Source organism: Pelobates fuscus, chromosome 5 (assembly GCF_036172605.1).
Source record: "Pelobates fuscus isolate aPelFus1 chromosome 5, aPelFus1.pri, whole genome shotgun sequence".
Lineage (NCBI taxonomy): Eukaryota > Metazoa > Chordata > Amphibia > Anura > Pelobatidae > Pelobates > Pelobates fuscus.
The window spans coordinates 170,835,302-170,857,005 of NC_086321.1; the positions used below are offsets into that span (position 1 = coordinate 170,835,302).

General features: G+C 38.9%; 1 protein-coding gene across 2 annotated transcripts; it reads left to right on the forward strand.

The window, feature by feature from the left end:
- The first annotated feature begins 328 nt into the window (after positions 1–328).
- Positions 329–19,880, forward strand: KCTD10 (potassium channel tetramerization domain containing 10). 2 transcript variants are annotated; one of them, XM_063454674.1, is made up of 7 exons: positions 329–419; positions 7,248–7,461; positions 11,326–11,495; positions 12,150–12,236; positions 12,719–12,771; positions 17,312–17,507; positions 18,914–19,880. In XM_063454674.1, the coding sequence occupies exons 1-7, from the start codon at positions 417–419 to the stop codon at positions 19,130–19,132; spliced, it is 942 nt and encodes a 313-aa protein (XP_063310744.1). In that variant the 5' UTR covers positions 329–416; the 3' UTR covers positions 19,133–19,880. The 2 variants fall into 2 exon arrangements, with proteins under 2 accessions (XP_063310744.1, XP_063310745.1); XM_063454675.1 differs by lacking the exon at positions 329–419 and adding an exon at positions 462–484.
- The last annotated feature ends 1,824 nt before the right edge of the window (positions 19,881–21,704 follow it).

Genomic DNA, 21,704 nt, shown 5'->3' on the forward strand with positions numbered 1-21,704 from the left:
TAGGTTTGGGCAAAGACAGTGATCATTTATACAGTAAGCAACACTGGAATCAGTTCAGCGACAAAGGATTGTTTTATATGTTATTGTTTTATATTTCTAGGGATTATTACACATTTATTTAAATTTTTTTCTGTTATGACACTTTTTAACCTGTCTGTTTTATCTTACTTGCTAAAATTCATATTATGCCAAGTAGTGTAACGCTGTATGATACAGTATTTTTAGATCTTTATCATTAAACACTATGGGGGAGGGGGGTGTCTGCCCACACTAGACATGGCTGCCCGGAGTCCCAGGAATGTAATGGAGGTTCCGCATTACACAATGAAGGAGGAAGTGCGTCATTAGGACACGGACGTATCTTGTGCGGTCTGGGTGGCTCCCGTTTCTGCCTAGAGGGAAGTTTATCGGATTTGATGGTGAGTGAGGCAAGGAGGGTGATAGACCCTGCTAGGAGGGGTAATCCTAATCCGGGTCACTGGCTGTGAGTGATGGGAGAGAACTAATCAGGGTAACTGGCTGTGAGTGATGGGAGACCGCTCATCCGGGTAACTGGCTGTGAGTGATGGGAGACCGCTCATCCGGGTAACTGGCTGTGAGTGATGGGAGACAGCTCATCCGGGTATCTGGCTGTGAGTGATGGGAGAGAACTAATCAGGGTAACTGGCTGTGAGTGATGGGAGACCGCTCATCCGGGTAACTGACTGTGAGTGATGGGAGAGAACTAATCCGGGTATCTGGCTGTGAGTGATGGGAGACCGCTCATCCGGGTAACTGGCTGTGAGTGATGGGAGACCGCTCATCCGGGTAACTGGCTGTGAGTGATGGGAGACCGCTCATCCGGGTAACTGGCTGTGAGTGATGGGAGACAGCTCATCCGGGTATCTGGCTGTGAGTGATGGGAGACCGCTCATCCGGGTAACTGGCTGTGAGTGATGGGAGACAGCTCATCCGGGTAACTGGCTGTGAGTGATGGGAGACAGCTCATCCGGGTATCTGGCTGTGAGTGATGGGAGACCGCTCATCCGGGTAACTGGCTGTGAGTGATGGGAGACCGCTCATCCGGGTAACTGGCTGTGAGTGATGGGAGACCGCTCATCCGGGTAACTGGCTGTGAGTGATGGGAGACAGCTCATCCGGGTAACTGGCTGTGAGTGATGGGAGACAGCTCATCCGGGTAACTGGCTGTGAGTGATGGGAGACAGCTCCTACTGAGCAATTATGACCATGTCAGTGACGTAGGACTGCTCCTTACCATGCTGTACTCTCCAGGGAAAACATTTACATTAATAATTGTATCCTGTTAGTGCAGTGGTTCTTTACCCCTGGGTGGGAAAATAAAGAGGGTCCTGATGGTGCCTTCCTATAAATAACTGTTTTTCTCTACTCTAGGCCAAATCTTGCATCTATCCCTGTAACAAGGCCCTTTAATTTTACTGGGCTCTACACATCCACCCATTCTGGTTCCTTAGCTGTTTGGAACCACAGTCACCTCCTCATTCCCTTCGCATGTTATAAGCTGCTGCAGCTCTGCTGTCTCAAACAAATTCCTCTGCTACCTCTTTTATCATCTCCCCATTTTAACCTTTAGATCTTAAAGGGACACTGTAGGCACCCAGACCATTTCAGCTAATTGAAGTGGTCTTGGTGCTGTGACCCTTTTGCACTTAGTGCTGCAATGAACATTCCAGTTCCAGAGAACTACGTTGTTTACATTATCTATCAGACAGCCACTAGAGGGATTCCAGAATCTAAACTGACTTTTGTTCCGTTATCTGACGCTGGACATCCTCACAGACCTCCAACGTCAGATTTTCCCCTTAGGAAAGCATTGAATAATGCTTTCCTATAGGGAGGTCTAATGCGCACGCGGCCATTGCTACACGTGTGCATTAGGTCTCCCCTGAAGGCTGACGGCGGGGGAGGAGCGCTGAGGTGGATTTAGGTAAGTGACTGAAGGGGTTTTAACCCTTTCAGCCCTACGGGAGGGAGGGGGCCAGTCCAAGATTGTATAGTGTCTGGGAAACGGGTTTGTTTTCCTGGTACTGGAGAAACCCTGTAAGCTCACGGTCAGGGCCCTCTATCTGTTGCATTGGTCTGTTTTTATTGTATTGTCTTTTTCCCAATTGTACAGCGCTGAGGAATATGTTGGAGTATTATAGATGCCGGTAACAATAATGATAATTGTTTGGACTTGTCTCTTAAGTGCCCATAGTATAATATTTCCCAGTGCAGTGGGGAGAGCCTTTTGCATTGAAGGATCTATTTTGTTATACATATGAGATTGGGTCACTGAAACAATTTCACCATAATGTAATATGTTGTTAAGCTATTATCACATATATAATTTGGGTGCTTGTTAACCCCTTAAGACCGCAGGACATTCTATGCCGTCCTTATTTTGGTGGCTCTAAATGCCCCAGAATGGCATAGAACGTCCTGCGATCTTATGTACTTACCCGGTCGCCGGCGATCGCGGTATGGGTGACTTACCTGGGAGCCCAGGGAGTCCCCCTGTCCTCTTCGACCCCCCAGGGCCATGTGATCGCGAGGACCTCGCGATCACATGGACGGCATAGCCGTCCATAGCAGTGCCAGCAGGGGGGTGCCTGTAATGACAGGTACTCCCCCTGCTGCCTGAAAATAAAATAAAACATGTTAAATAAGTGCAAAATTAAATAATATATACTTAGATCATATATATATTTATTATATATGATCACTCTGCTCTTCAGAAAGATATTTATGACCCTCTACAAAGATGGTGTCTATTTTCTACCAAACCTGTGTCTTATCTACACTCATGTCGCTTTAACCCCTATATCACAACTCAACTTTGAATTCTATGTGTCGTCTTGCTCAGAAATGCTTCAGACTTGAGAAAGGGAGGTTATCCCGAAAGCTTGTCACTAAAAAATTCTGTTAGTCCAATAAAAAAGGTATTACAAGATACGAATTTTATCTATTTTTTACATATATATATATATATATATGATCTAAGTGTGTATATATATATACACATAAATATACATACACTGTCTACGTGTATTTTAATATTAATATATACATAATTATATATATATATTACGGTAATATCAAAATACACGTACAATGATATTGATTAAATATATATATAATTTTTATTATATTTATATATAATAAAAAATAAATAAATGTATAAATATGTTAAAAAATAAAATTAAAAAAATATATAAACATGCCTCATTTCGTTCTAACTGTATTTTAAAATTAATATATATATATATATATATTGATATCAAAATACATGTAGAACGAAATATATATATCTATATACATAAGTATATACGTATATATCACTATATATATATATATACCTATGAAAAAAATCTGTAGCTTGGCACTCACCCTTTCTCCATAAAATAATTTCAATGCCTAGGTGCTATCCCACGTTGAAAGATATATATAAAGCAATAAGAGATGCACTCTTAGGACTTAATAAATCATTACTTGGTATTTATTTTCCAAAAAAGAGGGTTTACATCATCCGATCGACGTTTCGACCCCTCAGGGTCTTCCTCAAGATCAATGTATCCCCATACACATAACAAATATATAAGCAAATAAAATAATGTACTCACCAATAGTGATACAGTTCCCTCACCTCCGCCGTGTATACCCGGAAGTGTACTCGCGATCATGTGACCCGCCGTGATTCGTGCGTGCTGACGTGTCAATAGGTTGCTAGGGAACCAGTGAAACAGTTATAGAAACGCGAGTGCATCTCTCCAAGGTATAGGGGAGAGATGTGAATATGTGTAAACAGTGTGTATATTAATAAAGACTGTTAGGTTGTCAAAAAGCTCTGCACAGCTGTATAAAGTGATCTGCTGAGTGATCCAAACGTGCTATTTACAAAAGTGCTAACAAGTGTGGAAACACAGTGGGTAAAAATACTAAATAAGGTGAACAAAGTGAACAACTGTAGTGCTGATGTCCTATACAGGATATGTGCATAATCCTGTATGTGCAATATAAATTATTAAAACATCATATTCACATTTCTAAAAATGCAATGGAAAACAGGCAAAATTCAAACATTATATGTACAGAGAGGTATGTAAATGGCATTAATAAATACAAAGGATTTTTCTTGAAGCTTTGTAGGTAATACATTCTATAGATATATCAACATATAGAAGGAGACATATGCCAACTACCAATTATAAACAACAACTATATTTTCTAGTCAATCTATTCAAGGCTATGTCTAAAGAATAAAGTATATATGCATATATGCATCAGAGTGTGCTCATTACTCCAATCATAAGATTTCTAAATCCTTAAATAAATGAATAATTCAATCAATGAGTGGCTAAATAGGCTCCTCATTAAAGAAGCATCAGGGATAGATCGAAATCTCCTATTATTAGAAGAAAAAAGGGGGGAAAATGGAAGCTTAGGGAGACACTCAAATAAGTGGGGGTAACCCACAATAAACTACCAGGGTAGTAACAAGGAGAGGAGAAGACAGTGAGTGCCCTATTCAGAAAAAATAAATAAAATATAACTTTTAATAATCCAACGATAAAAAGTGACAATTATATCAGAAAAAATGAGAGAGGTAAAAAACACCCGTACAGAGGACCTGTTTCAAATTTTACAGGATACCTCTGGAGTGTTAATTGTAATAAAACAAAGTTTCGAGTATCGATACAATATGGATAACTATGTAACAATTTAAACACAGTGTTACTGGGTACAAGTATGGCACTGTTAACTACCAATGATAATGAAAATAACTAGTGCCCATAAGTGCAGTATAAATAACTATGTAGCAATCTAGGCATTATGTATAGTGTTAACCGTTTAAGGTATGGCACTGCTAGCAGAAAGTCACTAATTCCAGATATCTAATGCTCTGGTATGTGCCAACTTCAGTATATGTGGTTGATATCCTCGCTCTCTGAATCTCTCCCACATCTCTTTAATCTGACCATCACGTTTTTCCATTTCCGTATTGTACCTGAAAACCCTGAGAAATTGTGATACAGGTAATGACCGTTTGAACTGTTTGGGATGAAAGCTGGAAGCCATCAATAAAGTGTTGCGATCAGTCTTTTTCCGGTGTAGGGTGAATTCCAATTTACCATATTTCTTATATATTGTGACATCCAAGAATTGGATAGCCCATGGATCGTGTTCAACACTCAATTTGACCGGCGTAGGTAGTTGGTTAATTTCTAGGATCATATTCTCTAAGTCCATCAAGGTTCCAGTCCAAATAAAAAACAGGTCATCCACAAAACGATAATAATGTTTGATATGTAAACCATACTTTTGTAGAATGTATGTATGTCTGTTCGAACATGAACATATATGCATTAGCATATGATGGTGCCATGGCCGCCCCCATCGCCGTTCCCGCTAGCTGAAGAAAAAATTGATTTTCAAATTTGAAGTAATTGCAAGAAAGTGCTATAGAAAGTGCTATGGAAAATAAATACCAAGTAATGATTTATTAAGTCCTAAGAGTGCATCTCTTATTGCATTAGAGATATATATACCTATATATAAATAAAAATAATAATAAAAAAAAAAAATATATATATATATATATATATATATATATATATATATATATTAATTCTACGTATATATTTATGTAATAATTTTACATAATTAGGTCATTTTATTAATTACAATTTGTAGGACCTGCCTGACAACCCAGGCCGAAAGTTCAGGGAATTTAATTTTCTAGCACTATATTTAACCCTGTAACTTTCCAAGACACCATAAAACCTGTACATGGGGGGTACTGTTTTACTCTGAAGACTTCGCTGAACACAAATATTAGTGTTTAAAAACAGTAAAATATATTACAACGACGATATCGTCAGTGACAGTGACATTTTTTGCATTTTTCACACACAAATGGCACTTACACTGACGATATAATTGTTGTGATACGTTTTACTGTTTTGAAACACTAATATTTGTGTTCAGCGAAGTATAACAGTACCCCTCATTTACAGGTTTTATGGTGTTTTCAAAAGTTACAGAGTCAAATATAAGGTTTGCGTTTCAGTTTTTTCACATTAAAATTCGCCAGGTTGCCTTTGAGACCGTATGGTAGCCCAGGAATGAAAATGATCCCCATGATGGCATACCATTTTCAACAGTAGACAACCCAGGGTATTGCAAATAGGGTATGTTCAGTTTTTTTTAGTAGCCACTTAGTCACACTGGCCAAAATTTGCGTTCAAATTAGTTTTTTGCATTTTCAAATATTAACATTAACTTTGGCCAGTGTTTGTGACCAAATGGCTACTAAAAAAGACTGGACATACTTCATTTGCAATACCTTGGGTTGTCTACTTTTGCAAATGGTATGCCATCATGGGGGTAATTCTTATTCCTGGGCTACCATATGGTCTCAAATGCAACATAACCAATCTGGCGAATTTCAATGTGAAAAAAATGAAATATGTAACACGCTATATTTGACCCTGTAACTTCCCAAAACACCATAAAACCTGTACATAGGGGGTACTGTTTTACACGTGAGACATCGCTGAATACAAATATGTGTATTGTATTGCAGTAAAATGTTTAGGATGTTCCATGCCTAAATATTTCATGTTAAACGAAAGCCCTGTTTCCCCTGAATAAAATGATATCTAACAAGTGTGGGTGCATTTAATATGAAAGAGGTGAATTACGGTTGGACAGACATATAGCGCAAATGCCAGGTTTTGTTTACGTTTTTTTTGGATCACAACTTGTACATTTGGCTGCGGTCTTAAGGGGTTAAAGGGTTACTACAAGCATCATGACCACGTCAGTGATTTGTAGTGTTCATGGTACCTAGATTCTGTATTTGCAGAGTTTTAACTGTAAAACACTACACAAACAGAGAATAAAAAGACACTCAGATTAACTTCATTTTGTGCATTTGTTTGATCATTTACTCAGAAATAGTGTTGTGTACCTTTTTCAATAATAAAAGAAAAAAAGCAAGAAAACAAAATGGAGTATCCCACCTTGTTATAATTTTAGATTGTGTCTGAGCAAAAAGTCCTGTCCTGTGTTTATTAGTTTGTCTTAGTGTATCATTTTTCATTATATTATCTGAGAAATTTGCTGTTCTGTAAATTCAATATGTTACTTTTACTAATGCAATATTCTACAACATACCCTCATCAAAACATCAACACTATGTAAGAACATGTCGGCCTTAATGTGTATTCTTTTTATCTTGCATTTAGGAAGAAATGTCAGGAGACAGTGTGGTGAGCTCTGTGGTGCCTGCAGCTACAACACGGACCACCTCCTTTAAGTGTGCAAGCACATGTTCTAAATATGTCAAATTAAATGTTGGCGGTGCTCTGTACTACACAACTATGCAGACCCTCACCAAGCAGGACACCATGTTGAAAGCAATGTTCAGCGGTAGAATGGAAGTGCTGACTGACAGTGAGGGTAAGTACAGTGTACCAGTTTTGTTCTATCACTCATTAATTGGTTAATCATGTTCCTAGATATATCCAATTCCATGTTATCATCGTGTAAATGAGAGCAATAACAAACCGTTAATTGTGTTTCGCAGACCTGCTGTTATATTTATAGATGATGTGGGTTTTGTTACTATTAGACTCCTTGAGCAGAGGTAGAAAATATAAAAGAATATCAATGATTCAGTATCTCCTATGTATTTGTTTTGGTAGATTATGGGACATGCGAAAGTCCTTTTGAGCAGAATATTTGATGTAACATTGTCATTGTATCACATTGGTATTTTTTCTTATATTAATATTTAAGGGGACAATCTACTTTCCAAATATAAAATAAATAACAATCACCTTTTAGTAGATATACCCCAAATGAAAATATGTATGCGTTTAATTTTGATTTTTTTCATTGAGGTGTGTGTATGTTTGTATGTAGTGTGTGTGTGTGTGTGTGTATGTATGTATGTATCTATATGTATATATTATACAGTTTGCAAACCCTCCTCTTTGAACCCCGCCCAGATTGTCAGTGGCTGCCCAATCAAAGACTTCACAATGCAGCTCAATGAGAAGTCTTTGCAAGGACGGTGCTCTGAGCAATTGCTGCCTATTGAGTTTAGCTCCACTGAGCTAACAACCAGAAAGTAACAGGACCGATTGTCTGCTTAAAAGCCAAGGGGCTGAATTCATCCCCCCTCCCCCCCTGTTCTTTTTTTATCTTTTCTTTACAAAAAAAAAAGAGTTGCACAGTATGGAGCGTAAAGCAAAGCAGTCCAAAGCTATACTACAATCCACTGACCAATAGTGCTAAAAAGGGCAAAATACTATGTCCCTGCCATGATCTTCAAAGGGAGGACTCACAGCCATGATCGTAGGTAGAGATGTATTTTATGATGGTGACACAAACGCATGTACTATAGACAAACACTGTAAAATGCAAAGGGTAAACAAAACAATATTCAATATTTATGAGAACGTATTGTAATCACAAATATTGTTCACGCAAGAATTGTAATGCTCCATTCCTGTACTCATAATTAATGAATTATTAAAAAAAAATAGATTAACAGGTTACGTACCAAAGTTCTAGAGTTACCTTTTACTTCAAGGAATACACCTATTACGGTGTTTTCCGGTTTTGAATTTTATTGTTTGTATAAAAATGAAAAAACATTGACGGACTGCGGCCTCAGGAAAAATAACAAAGAAAGAAAAGGCTTCCGAACATCAAATGTATTTCCAACAAAATCATTATCATCTTTCTGTATCATTGAAAGGCCATTGTACTGAAGCTTGGCTTTTGCACAAGCCCAAGTACTGTTTACAAGCTGTATTGTCTGTCAATGCAAAAATAAAGAATTATAAAAAAAAAAGCCAAGGGGGTGTTTTCAGGATAATTTATAAAAGTGCCAATTTCCATTGAAATCTGCATTTAAAAAAAATGTAAAATAGGACACGCTCTTTGCACATAAAACATTTCAGCAAGCTAAAGTGACCCTTTAAGGATATTTTGTAACCATTAGTTTAATATAAACCATTTAGAGCCGAAGTGCCAATAAGTAGATCCCCAGATGTAAAATTAGAGCTTCCATTAAGCTTTGTCGTTGTAGGCATTTCAAAAGCACGTTAGGCATCATGGGAGTTGTAGTTCTACATCTGGGTATCTACCCTTTGGGCACCCTGATTTAAAGTACGCAGCCAGGCATACCTCCCAACATTTTAAATGAATAAAGGTGGACACTTTTTTCATTTTAGGAGTTTTGACCTGGGCCAGTGGCATGGCTTTTCTGATAAATTTTGGGTGACTTACTAATAACAATTTATGCAACTGAAATGTAATTTAGAGCAAGAACAACATTTCTTATTTACACAGACCGATTTCTAAACACATTTATAATAGTTTAAAAATACTGTGACTATTATTGCTATGGTGCTCTGTTATACACTCACACACCAACAATTATGGAGCTTTGAGAAAAGTGCACATTAGCATAGAAAAGAGGTACAGAGGGATTTTGGCCCAAAATATGGTCTGTCCCTCTTAAATTGGAGGTATGGGCAGGGGCTGAGTCTAGCAACCATTAATAGGTTACTGTAAGTATCGTAATTCCTACATTGGGTATATAGTAGTGCTTTTTTTTTTTTTTTCCATTATTATTTATAGTAGTTGGACAGCGGAGTGTCCCTTTAATGCTAGGTGGTTTGTGGCATCCATCTAAAAAGCAATCACATCAGGCATGTTATGTTTATCTATACAAATTATGTTGGATGTGATTACTTCTTACATGGATAAAGCGCTAATGAAGTTGGCTTACGGAAGCCTTCATTTTAATCCATTACACCAAGTTTGTGCCAGTTTTTCTTTGGATTTCCACAGGGTGAATTATTTTTATTTATTTTAAATCAAGCGTATTTACATCATGATTTGAATCCCTAGTCCGTAAGACTCGAGTTAAATCATAATTTTTAAACGTAAAGAACCATGCTTGCTGGTTGCCATCATTTTGATATTTGAAACCAGATGAAGATTTCCAATTTAGAATAATATCTTTTCAGATTAGTTTAGCATTTATATCCGAATTGATTTTGTTTTTGATGTTTGTTAACTGAAGTAAGTAAAATAAACAAACAAACTGCTTTGGTTTGGTTTGCCCTCTTACCCGAGTCCCCGCCAGGCACAGGCTGTGTTACTGGGGGATGCGTATCTGGATTATGGATATACCAATCCCCCTCGTCTGTCCTTTGCTGAGAGCATCAGGTAAGTAGTCTGAATATGCACATAATTGACATTGGCTAACCCAGAAATGTTATTTTGTGCTGGTTACAGATAATGGCACTGTGGGTGGGGGTGGGGGGGGGGTGGGGGGCTTGTAGTTACACCTCTGACAGCAATCTAAAATATCTCAGTATGCACAGAGTTACAGATTAAAAAGCTGTGCGTACAGAATCCAAGCACCATGACTATTTCAAATCACTGAAGTAATTATGGTACTTGGAGTAACACTTTAAGGTAAACTGTTCATTTTGTATTATTCTTTGCTAAATGTAAAAAGGGACATTGCCACAGCACGGTTTAATTCACGGTATACACTGGTGTTTAAATTATTTGGTTTTACAGCCTGTATTGATGTTAATGTGTGCTGACCCTGTGGAGTAGTATTAAAAAAATACATAAATGACAAATGAAATATGCTGTATATGTTTGGAATGAAGTGTTTGTTTTGAATACTGCAGCACATCACAAATGTTTTAGGTGTCAATTATTTGTTTTTAATGGTTCAAAGCATGCTTGCCTCCCACTTAGCCTTTAAAATCTGAGTCCAGTCCTCAGATCAGTGACTTTGAGGATTATTAATCAATGTATCTGAACGATCATATCTTTACCCTTTATTCGTGCCTTTGTGAATAAACATTGTTTATTGTATCGGTTGTTATGGGTTCATAATAAGAGTAAAGTTTTAGACCTGCAGTAGCTGGCAGCATTACTAGAACCACACTGCTCTGGGTGTGACCCGCAGGCATTCATTGTTCTGTAATGTGATTTCCTCTGGTTCAGTTCCTCTCCCCAAGGAGACCTGTAATTCTAGCCTCTGGTTTGTGTAATTGAACATGAGTCTTACTTCAAGCTACAGGGGGATAATCAATTAGATGTTCCATGTTAGTTTTTTTTTTTTTTTTTACCCAATACGACCTTGACTATCCCTAAATATTGTTTTAACACTTTATCTAACCAATGTTTTTTGCAATGCATTTCTTTCTCGCTCAGTATTATCATGGGAGCACTGATTACAAGATTGTTCTTTTACTTCTACACTGTGTGATCATTTCTCCGCAGGTTGGATACTGATTGATCGCTGTGGTAAGCACTTCGGGACAATATTAAATTATTTGCGGGATGGTGCTGTCCCCCTTCCAGAGACCCGCAGAGAGATAGACGAGCTGCTGGCAGAGGCAAAATATTATCTGGTGCAAGGTCTAGCAGATGAATGCCAGGCATCTCTCCAGGTAGGCCCTTTATACCCAACCTCAGTGTCAATATCAATTCTAAAAGTGCAGTATTAGCTGCAGACTTTTTTTATCACACACTGAGCGAATTCTGGAGGAGTTCAAAGTGTATTTCAAATTTTAGTAGCTGAAATAAGCAGTGTCACACAGAGCAAACACGGCTGCAGGCAAGCTAGGTTGAGCAGCAGTTAGATCTGACTCTACTAAAAGAGAAGTGAAAATGTTATGACCTCTGTCCTTTAACTGAAGCTCACAATCCATGCAGTAAGTAAAAGGGAGTTTGTGAATCTTATGAATGTGTTCACATTAACCGATGTGACTGTTTATACGTAGAGACGAGTAAATACCTGTTCTGGAAACAGAATAAACATGGAAAGGGTACTTTCATAAAATCAGCATCTGTTTTTGATGTGATATCATTGGAGTAATAATTTTTTTTACTGGTAAAAAAAAGAAATGCTGTAATAGCCTATTATAATTTTAGCCTCAACTGTGTGGTTTGTTTGTTTTTTGGCAGGGGGAGGAGGGGGGTGCAGGGAGAGGAAGGGGTGGAGGGGTTTTTCATAATTTAAACTGACCGGGTAAAATAACAATGAAATGCATTCAGCTAGTGAAACCTGCGATTGAACTGTTTTTGTTTTGTGTTTTTTATAGAATAAAGAAGTTTATGAGCCTTTCTGCAAAGTTCCTGTCATTACTTCATCGAAAGAGGAACAGAAACTCATTGCTACATCTAATAAGGTGAGAGTATTGAGACCTCAAAATGATTCGGGTTCTTTCTTTACACAAGGGCACACAAAACATGTTACCCGCCTGTGAGACGTGGTAATGGGATTTGATAAGGGTCGGGACTCGTAATCTATTATTTAGCTTATAGATTGGGTTATGACTTCTGCCAACTTCATCTTTAGTGCAGTAGCTGATAAAGTCACAGCTACCACATATTATGGTGCAGGTACATTCACTTTTTTTCTGCATATTTCACAATATTTTTTTATAAAGTAGTGATGGTTCTCTGTACAGGCCAGGCCGCTGCATATTACCATCCAATCTGTTGACCACAGAAGACTAAATCACTGTTAAGGCTCAGGAAGATAATCTTGGACAACAGTGGAAAGTTATAAGATGGGTGTCACAAGGACAGTTTTAAGATGCTGGTTACAAAAAAAACCCACTTCCTTACATGAGATAAAGGCCGCTGATTTCCTTTCTCCCTCTTGCAGCCAGCAGTCAAGTTACTCTACAACAGGAGCAACAACAAGTATTCCTACACCAGGTATTTGGCCATTATTTTATACGAGACTTAATGCCAGTTGTGTGTTTCCTTACATTGTATATTCAATCAGAACAGAGTGTAGATTTAAAGTGTAATTGTCAAGTGCACTTCAAAGCATATTGGTGTGGGAAGAATATATACAAAGTTGGGTTATTATAGGATGTTAGGACCACCATCATAGTAGTGTTGATATTGTAAAGAAATGCTGGCTTAAAAAAATAGTTTTCTTTATTTATTTTTTGCTTTAATTTATAGTGTCCAAATGTAGAGACAAATTGTGCAGTGTTGAAGTCAACAAAATTTTTTGACAATTTGGTAGACTTAAAGGACCACTATAGGCACCCAGACCACTTCAGCTTAATGAAGTGGTTTGGGTGCCTGGTCCATCTAGGATTAACCCTTTCTGCTGTAAACATAGCAGTTTCAGAGAAACTGCTATGTTTACATATGGGTTAATCCAGCCTCTAGTGGCTGTCTTATTGACAGCCGTTAGAGGCGCTTCTCACTGTGATTTTCACAGTGAGAAGACGCCAGCGTCCATAGGAAAGCATTGAGAATGCTTTCCTATGGACTGGCTGAATGCACGCGCGGCTATTGCCAATGACGGGGAAGTCCCCACCGCCGAGGGAGCTCGGCAGTGGAGAAAAAGTATGTCTTTAACCCCTTCCTCAACCTAGAGCCCGGGGGGAGGGGGACCCTAAGGGTGGGGGGGGACCTAGAGACCCTATAGTGCCAGGAAAGCGAGTGTTTTCCTGGCACTATAGTGGTCCTTTAACCCCTTAGGGACCAAACTTCTGGAATAAAAGGGAATCATGAGATGTCACACATGTCATGTGTCCTTAAGGGGTTTTAAACTAGACTAATGTTGGTGTGTATAAAGGTGCTTATAAAAGTTTAATATAATATCTTTTTTAACTTGGTTCAATAAAATTCCCTTACAACTGACCACTACTTAGTGTAAAACCTTTAAACACTTACAAACGTACAGAAATAGTAAAATTGTAGTGCAGCGCCTAAAAAAATAAATAATAAAAAGTGTTCCACGCCTCCCTTCCATTTATTGGCTTGGTTGTGATGTAATTTCCGGTTCCGGGTGGCCAGCGGCCCTATTATGCATTTCAATAGTCTTTGTTTGCGTTCCAGCAGATGCCGATGGACATTTTTTTGCGTTCCACAGTGGAATGCATAGATCTGCTGTCATATTAAATACCAAAAAAGAGTAGTCTCTTATTGTCCATGTATCTTAAAAGAGTCTTTGTTTATATTTATCATCATATACCGAAGGAGAAAACTACATTGTAATCTTACCACTCCATGAGCTATTTTCTTTTTATTATATATACATATTATATACAATAATAGAGAGCCAAAAGAATGAATAACATAAAAGGGGATCTAAAGTGCCCTATAATAAAAATGGAAAAATTAGCGATTTAAAAAAAAAGGGGGGGGTCTAAAATGCCATATAAATCTACCTTATATTCAAGCCTATACCTATAGGTTCTCTATTAAACTTCATTATATTTATTTTGAACCTTTAATGTATGGGGATAAAAAAAACTTTAAAAAAACCTATAAAAATGGCCCACCTCAAAATCTGAATTGAGACCATATAAGGCAAATGAATTTAGATAAAAAATCCATTCCATTTCTTTTTTAGCAATTTTCTTATTAAAAATTAAGGGGGCGGGGCCGGACCGCCGAGATGGACGGTCGCAGGCAACAGAGGCTCCTGCTACACAGCACGAAATATAATGGAAAAACGATATTTTCTTCAAAAAGCTGACCGAAAACCACACTGCCCAAAGCAGAGGACCTGCTGGTGACAGGGTGAGGCTGGCTTTCCAGGCTACAGTCCCCTGGAGGAGGAAACTTTGTCCCGACTGGGGGCTTTCTCCGGCGGTGAGCGGGGTGGACGGCCGCCGCACCGCTATCCTGCCACACAGCGCCCAGACTGGGGCTTGAGCTTGAGCGGACCCGGCCCTGTCCCCCCCCCCTATGGACTGGGGGGGTGATCCCGGTCCTCGCCCGAGGGCATGGCAGCTGAAGCACCAAGGCGCCGCCGTCACACTCGAGGGCCTAACAGCACCACATAAGATGGCGGCTGCCACGTGCACCGAAGTCAGCAGATGGGAGCGCCTAACAGTGGAGCACAGAACACCCAGCGACACGACCAGATTCAGGCCCGAGGGGCCAGAAGAGTTGGTGGCTCCACTACATCGACGCTCATCAAGTGATCTCCTACCTGTGACAGCAACCTGCCACGAGATAGGCGGGCAACAACGGAGGCCTACCAGACCCAAAGCGTCAGATGCACCAGTGCGCACCACACTCAAGACCCTGCCGCCAAGCGAAGAGGGCCACATAGGGACGCGTCGGAATCAATGTTGCTATCGGAGAACACCCTCCCCTCGGTCCCCAACAGAGGCTAGCCCAAGAGTCACACCTGGAGAGACGTCGCTAGCACCTCAGCCTAAAAGGACGCTTGCAACGAATCACGCCGACAAGCTGGAGCAGGCATTGGCCGACCGTCTGTCCTCTACCACCCACGAAGCATCGGACCCACCAAGACGGCGGTTCCTGAAGCGTATGCAGACTTACAAACTTTTGATCAGTCTGGGTGACAGTATATTGTACCTGTAGATCGCTGCCTGGCCTTAACACGCTTAAGTTTGTATACTGAGCCTCGGACCATAGCTTCTATCTCTCCCATTGTAACACATAACAATGCTAGCATTAAGGGCACACTAAAAATGCAGGATTTGTTAACCCACTTTCGCTCATGCATATCTAGCAACAGGAAAGTTATAATCCATTGTGTTAACTGTGTGTGTACCCACTGTAACGGGTGCCCTGCCTTCCCGGGCAAACAACCTGGGAGTAATCCCAGATAAGCGACGCCATCACACAAATATAGTACATGACCTAGCTACCTCTTATAGCATTACACTATTCTGGGTATTAACCCTTGTACTCCTACAAATCACTAAGCATGCTTATATCGATGAAAAGCTGAAACCTCACATAGCTTAGTATAACAACACGTACATTGAATACCACTACTGAAACCTGTCTTGTTTTACTAACGTACCTATCTCGCTATAACTAAACAAAAATTGTGCTGTATACTCATGTGCCACGTTATACTTCAACTGTTGGTTATATTACTGCTTGAAACTGCTATTGTGGCTAACCAAGCCTTTTGTTGTACCATGCACAACAAAAATAAAGAATAAAAAAAAAAATAATAATAATTAAAACCCCCTTCTCTCCAATCTCCCACAATTTGGTCAATTATAAGAAATTTAAGATCATGATGGTCCTTATTATGGGATTCTTTAAAATGGGAGGGGGGGGGGGGCGACACACTGGTTTTCTTGTCCATTTTTTATATTTCCGTATGTGCTGGTCTAATAGTTCTCCCCACATAGTACAAACCACATTTGCAAATAAGTAGATTGTTTTTTTAATAATAGGTTACTAGACCCCTGATTGGAAATTTATTACACATAATACACCCCTAAACACACACTCTCTACAACCCCTACAAACACTACATCACCTATATACACAAACATACACACACACACACACTATAGCCTGTATGCACACACTTACTACATCCCCTAGCCACATATGCATTACATTACACCAAAAACACAACACGACTAAAACCGACCTTATTACACAATACCACACCACAATCACTAGTGATTTAACATTGCAATGCAACATTTAAGGGCTAAAGTACTACTGAACCAGTGTTCATTTTGGCGGCAAATATCAATTTAGTTTTAGTCATAGTTTTTTTTTTTTTAACTAAAAAGCCATTTTAGTTTTAGTAGTATTTTAGACATCTGAGTTGTTTTTTAGTTTTTGTCTAGTTTTAATTAGAAAAAGATTTTAAAATAGTGATTAAGCCTGCAGATAAGGGGGAGGGATAGTCATTTTATCTAAAGATTACTAAATGAACGAGTCTAACAAAATATTGAATGATGAAAATACCTATGAAAAAATTATTAAAGATCCTCTGACAGATATTAGGAAAAAATAATTGTAGAGTTTTTAGATAAAGGAACATTTTTAGAACTGCCAGCAAAAAAGAACACATTAAGGAATTCTGGTCCTATGATGGGACCTCCCCTGCCGGCCGCGGCCCACCGGGCATTTGCCCGATGGCCAGTCCGGGCCTGCTTGGGAACAACTCTCCAAGTCCTATAGGTTTTTGATGTAGCTATTTGGGCCTAAAGTTTGAAATTAATTTTGAATTCTTGGCTATTCACGTTTTAGTGAACAACACTGATGGCAAAAATTTCAAAAGAGCCTCAGTCATAAATATGGCGTCTCAGAGAATTTCTCCTGTTTGGCTATTTTGAGGTTTTATCTATGTCGGCTTTTCTTCCAGTTCAGCTCCCCTGGCCTTAAACTTGAAAACTTACTTTAGTGAATAACCCTGTATGTATGGAGGTTTTTTTTTCTCTTATACCTCAACCAGGTGTTGACATGTGTTTTTTGTTTGTTTGTTTTTTGTTTTTTGCAGTAACTCAGATGATAACATGCTGAAAAACATAGAGCTCTTTGACAAGTTGTCTTTGCGGTTTAACGGCCGAGTCTTATTTATAAAGGATGTAATTGGGGATGAGATTTGCTGCTGGTCTTTCTATGGCCAAGCCCGCAAAATCGCAGAAGTGTGCTGTACGTCCATTGTGTATGCTACAGAGAAAAAACAAACAAAAGTAAGGAATCATTGAAAGTAAGAGTTAAATATTATGTTTTTTTGTTTTGGTTTTTCCTTATTTTTTTTGTGGTAACAACTGTATAGGATGTTTCGTCTTTTGTCGTGCAAATTTTCAAACTTAAAAATGTTGTTTTGGAACTAGATTAAGTAAGAATGAAAGGTGAACTGTAATTTATAATGCACCCCATGGAAGTAAAGCAAGCAGCATCACAATTTATTTCATGCCCAACCAGGGCACACGATGTAAATTAAGCTCTTCAACACCTAAATTGAGTATACATGTTTTTATTTTCATATATTTTGCAGTATAAAAACTAGACTTAAAGCATCACCCACACTCATTTATACTCTATTTATAATTACCATCCTGCAGAAGTGCAAATTACTTTGCCAGAGTGACTATCGCAAGTAACTGATATAATTCCTGTAAATTATCTGAAACTGTAAACTCACCCCATGCTTTCAAACAGTAAAAGAAGTTTCAGTGGATCATATTATTCCTACAGTCCAGAAAGGTGATGGGGGGTGATCGGGGGGAAGTGAATGGTCTCTACCATTTAACTTTCAGCATTATAGTCACAGTCCAGAGAATGATAATGATTGCTCCAGCAGTTTTAAATACTTTTATTTTACTAATGTATTATTTAACTATGTTTACTTTATGTGGGCATTATGCTCAATGCAGGCATTATTTTTGCATTCTGTTGGAATTTTTAGTAAGCTGAACTACTAGTAATACCTTCAGAATCCTTGCAAATACCTGTAAGCAAGGTATTTAACCAGTTGTATTTTATAATTGTAATTTTTGTCATATCTATTTTTGGTTTTATGCTAACATTTTAGCCCCTTTGTGAAATATTACAAGATAAAGGATAGTGTGTACTGTCCAAAGCTTTTTGTTTCGCAAATGTTTTTTATAAAGAATGAGCGGATTAATGAAAACTTGTTTAGATTTCAATCATTTAGATTTTAATATTTGTTTGCAAAGGCAATTCTACACAAATTGCTGCATTATTACATGTTTATATGCTAGTTATGCATCCTTTGTTAGAAATACATGTAATGCTAATATTGTTTTTTTTCCTTTTATCAAACAGTGCTTGATAGTAAAGGGGTTAAGAGGGTGCGAAGAGAGATAATGTTCTGTGGCAGAAAGTGGGTAACCATCTCCAGAGTAGATGTGTGAATTTCTACATTTAGTTAAATGTTTCAGACTTTATATAACCATATATGCTAAATATAGAGGATAAATAGAATATTAAAATCATGGTAAGTAATGGATTCCCTGTAATATTTGAGTGTAGTGTTGTCTATTTGCAGAATTTTATACAGAGGTCACGTGCCCACATCCTCCATTTGTACAACAGTGCCATAGTCTAAATGATTGTCATTCTGAACATTTAGGTTGAGTTTCCTGAGGCTCGAATCTATGAAGAGACTCTTAACATTCTACTGTATGAGGCTCAGGATGGTCGAGGACCAGATAATGCTCTTTTGGAAGCCACAGGAGGTGCAGCTGGACGTTCCCATCACTTGGAAGAGGATGATGAGCGGGATCGCATAGAACGAGTTAGAAGAATCCACATAAAAAGACCAGATGACAGAGCTCATCTCCACCAATAAGACTCTGCTCTGTTCATTGTCATTTCTCCGTCCAGACCACAAATCTACCTCCTCTCATTCAGCTGTGCCGTGTGAGAAGGCGAGGCGTAACTGTTGAGGTGGTTATTTGTTATACATGCTTGGGGTTCATTTTCTAGATTGTCCCCTTGCGTTCCATGATTAAGGGACACAGGCCTAGGTTAATGCATTTTTATCGTCTGCATATGCATTTAACTTACCCCAAACGGCGATCGGTATATGTACGCATTTCTGGCCAATAACTGATATGGACAATCTGGTATGGTGCAGGAGTCACAAGGCAGAGTCCAAGTTGAGGAATACTATGGCCTTAGCAATGCATTATGATTTTGTTATTCTGAAATATGTTAAATGTATACTGTATTATAGCAGTGCACCTGACCAGTAAGTATATTAGTAAAGTTTTTGTACAGACATGGAGATAAATTAACCCCTTTCCCGTCCAGTGTGACCAGCAACTCAAGCGGATTAAACATTATCATTAACATTATCGGTAGAAACGTACAAGACCCCAGACCTTACGAACTGAATCGTTTCAATTCTGTGCCTTATATGGCTTATGTTGAATACATCAACATCCAAATTTATATTTGTGAATAAACTTTGTCACAAAGATAAACTACGCACTTTTTATTTAACGGAGTTGGTCTATATGTTAGGGCTAGAAATTAATTCCCCATGTTTTAACACGTTTTAGTCCTTTATTTGTATTCAAACATAATTTATATTGTATTTTTGTGCATTTGTTTTTGTTTTTTTCTTTTTTTTTTACATTTTACTTTCCCTTTTCAATTTTTTTTTCAAATAAACACCATTCTGGACTCTTAATCACGTCTTGCAAAATCATCTGTGTATCACCCTTAAATTCATATTTTCAGCAGTTATCCCAAGTTTCTTTTTGAGTGAAAAGAAATGTAAAAATACCCCGTGATAGTGTCCTGACAGATGTGGGGGAAAAAAATTATCTAAATATATATATACACACAAACAAACACTGAGTAAATGATAAATGTAAAATATAACTGCGAAATATGTAAGCTTCTGGGAGGCATATCAAGAGCTGCGGTTCAGACGACGTGCCAACAGAGGTGCTGGTGCCACAATCCATGCCTTGAGGTGCAAGATTCCTAGTGTACCTTTGGACAAATCTAGTTTTAAAGGGGGGAAAATAGCATTAGACTTTGCCTGCACTGTTTTTCTGGACTGCATGAGTTAAATACCGGTCATCTTTAAAGATTAAAGTAGCCTGACTGGCTGTTTCCTATCTGAGCTGGATACATAAGAATAGACCATGCATTCACTGTCTTATACGCATTGCTTTTTGTTCTAGACACTGGGTTAATCACCTGGGTTAAAAAGCCTGCAGGGACATACTATATCTTTCTTACTACACCAGAATAACTACATTAAGGGTTATTCACTAGTTCCCCCCCCCCCCCCCTAGTTTTAACCCTGCAGCAGAAAACATAGCAGTTTCAGAGAACCTGCTATGTTTACACTGCAGGGTAAATCCAGCCTCTAGTGGCTGTCTCCCTGACAGCCGCTAGAGGCGCTTCCGTGATTTACACGGAGTAAATCACACTTATTTGACGCTGGGCGTCCTCACAGACCTCCAGCTTCAAAAAACATCCCCATAGGAAATCAGTAATGCTTTCCTACAAGCGGAAAGAGTAATGCTTTCCTACAAGCGGGTTTAAATGCATGTGCATTCGACTCCACTCAGGAGCTGACGTTGATGGAGGTCACCAGTGCTGAGGAAGTCCGGCGCTGGGTTAAGGCAAGCAAATAAATGGTTAATTAACCCTTAATTTGCCACGGAACGGGGCCCTAGTCACCTAAACAGTGACTAGGGCTCTATAGCGTTAGGAATACATATTTGTATTCCTAATGCTGTAGTAGTTCTGGTGTATGTTGTATTGGCATAATCTTTACACCGAAACATCTTCATAAAAAGTTGTTTTGGTGCTTTGAATGTCCCTTTAAATGCAGAACACAGAAAAAGCCTAATACATTTTGACTGCTTTTATTTAGTGCCATCTTTATTTTAAACAATTTGTAACCTTGAAGTGTTTTCGCTGTTGCATGTTCTGGGGAAATCCTCTCAAACAGAGTTAAATATGAGTATCAGTTTCCCAACTCCACACGTTGTGTGAACAGTTTGCCTTGATTATTATTATTGCCATTTATATAGCGCCAACAGATTCTGTAGCGCTTTACAATATTATGAGAGGGGATTTAACTATAAATATGTTAAGTGATCATGCTTAAAGGGAAACTCCAGTGCCAGGAAAACAATCCGTTTTACTGGCACTGCAGGTCCCCTCTCCCTCCCACCCCCCATCCCATGTCGCTGAAGTGGTAAAAACCCCTTCAGTGACTTACCTGAGACCACCGCCAATGTCCCTCGGCGGTGGTTTAGGGTCCGCCCACACTCCTCCCCACCGACATCCGCCAGTGGGTGAGACCTAATGCGCATGCGCGGCAATGCTGCGCACGCGCATTAGACCTCCCCATAGGAAAGCATAGCGTGAGGACGTCCAGCGACGCTATAGCA

Coding starts and splice junctions, on each gene's coding strand:
- KCTD10 (XM_063454674.1), top strand. Junction 12,772..17,311: donor AACAAGTATTCCTACACCAG/GTATTTGGCCAT, acceptor TGTTTTTTGCAG/TAACTCAGATGATAACATGC. Junction 17,508..18,913: donor CAGAGAAAAAACAAACAAAA/GTAAGGAATCAT, acceptor CTGAACATTTAG/GTTGAGTTTCCTGAGGCTCG.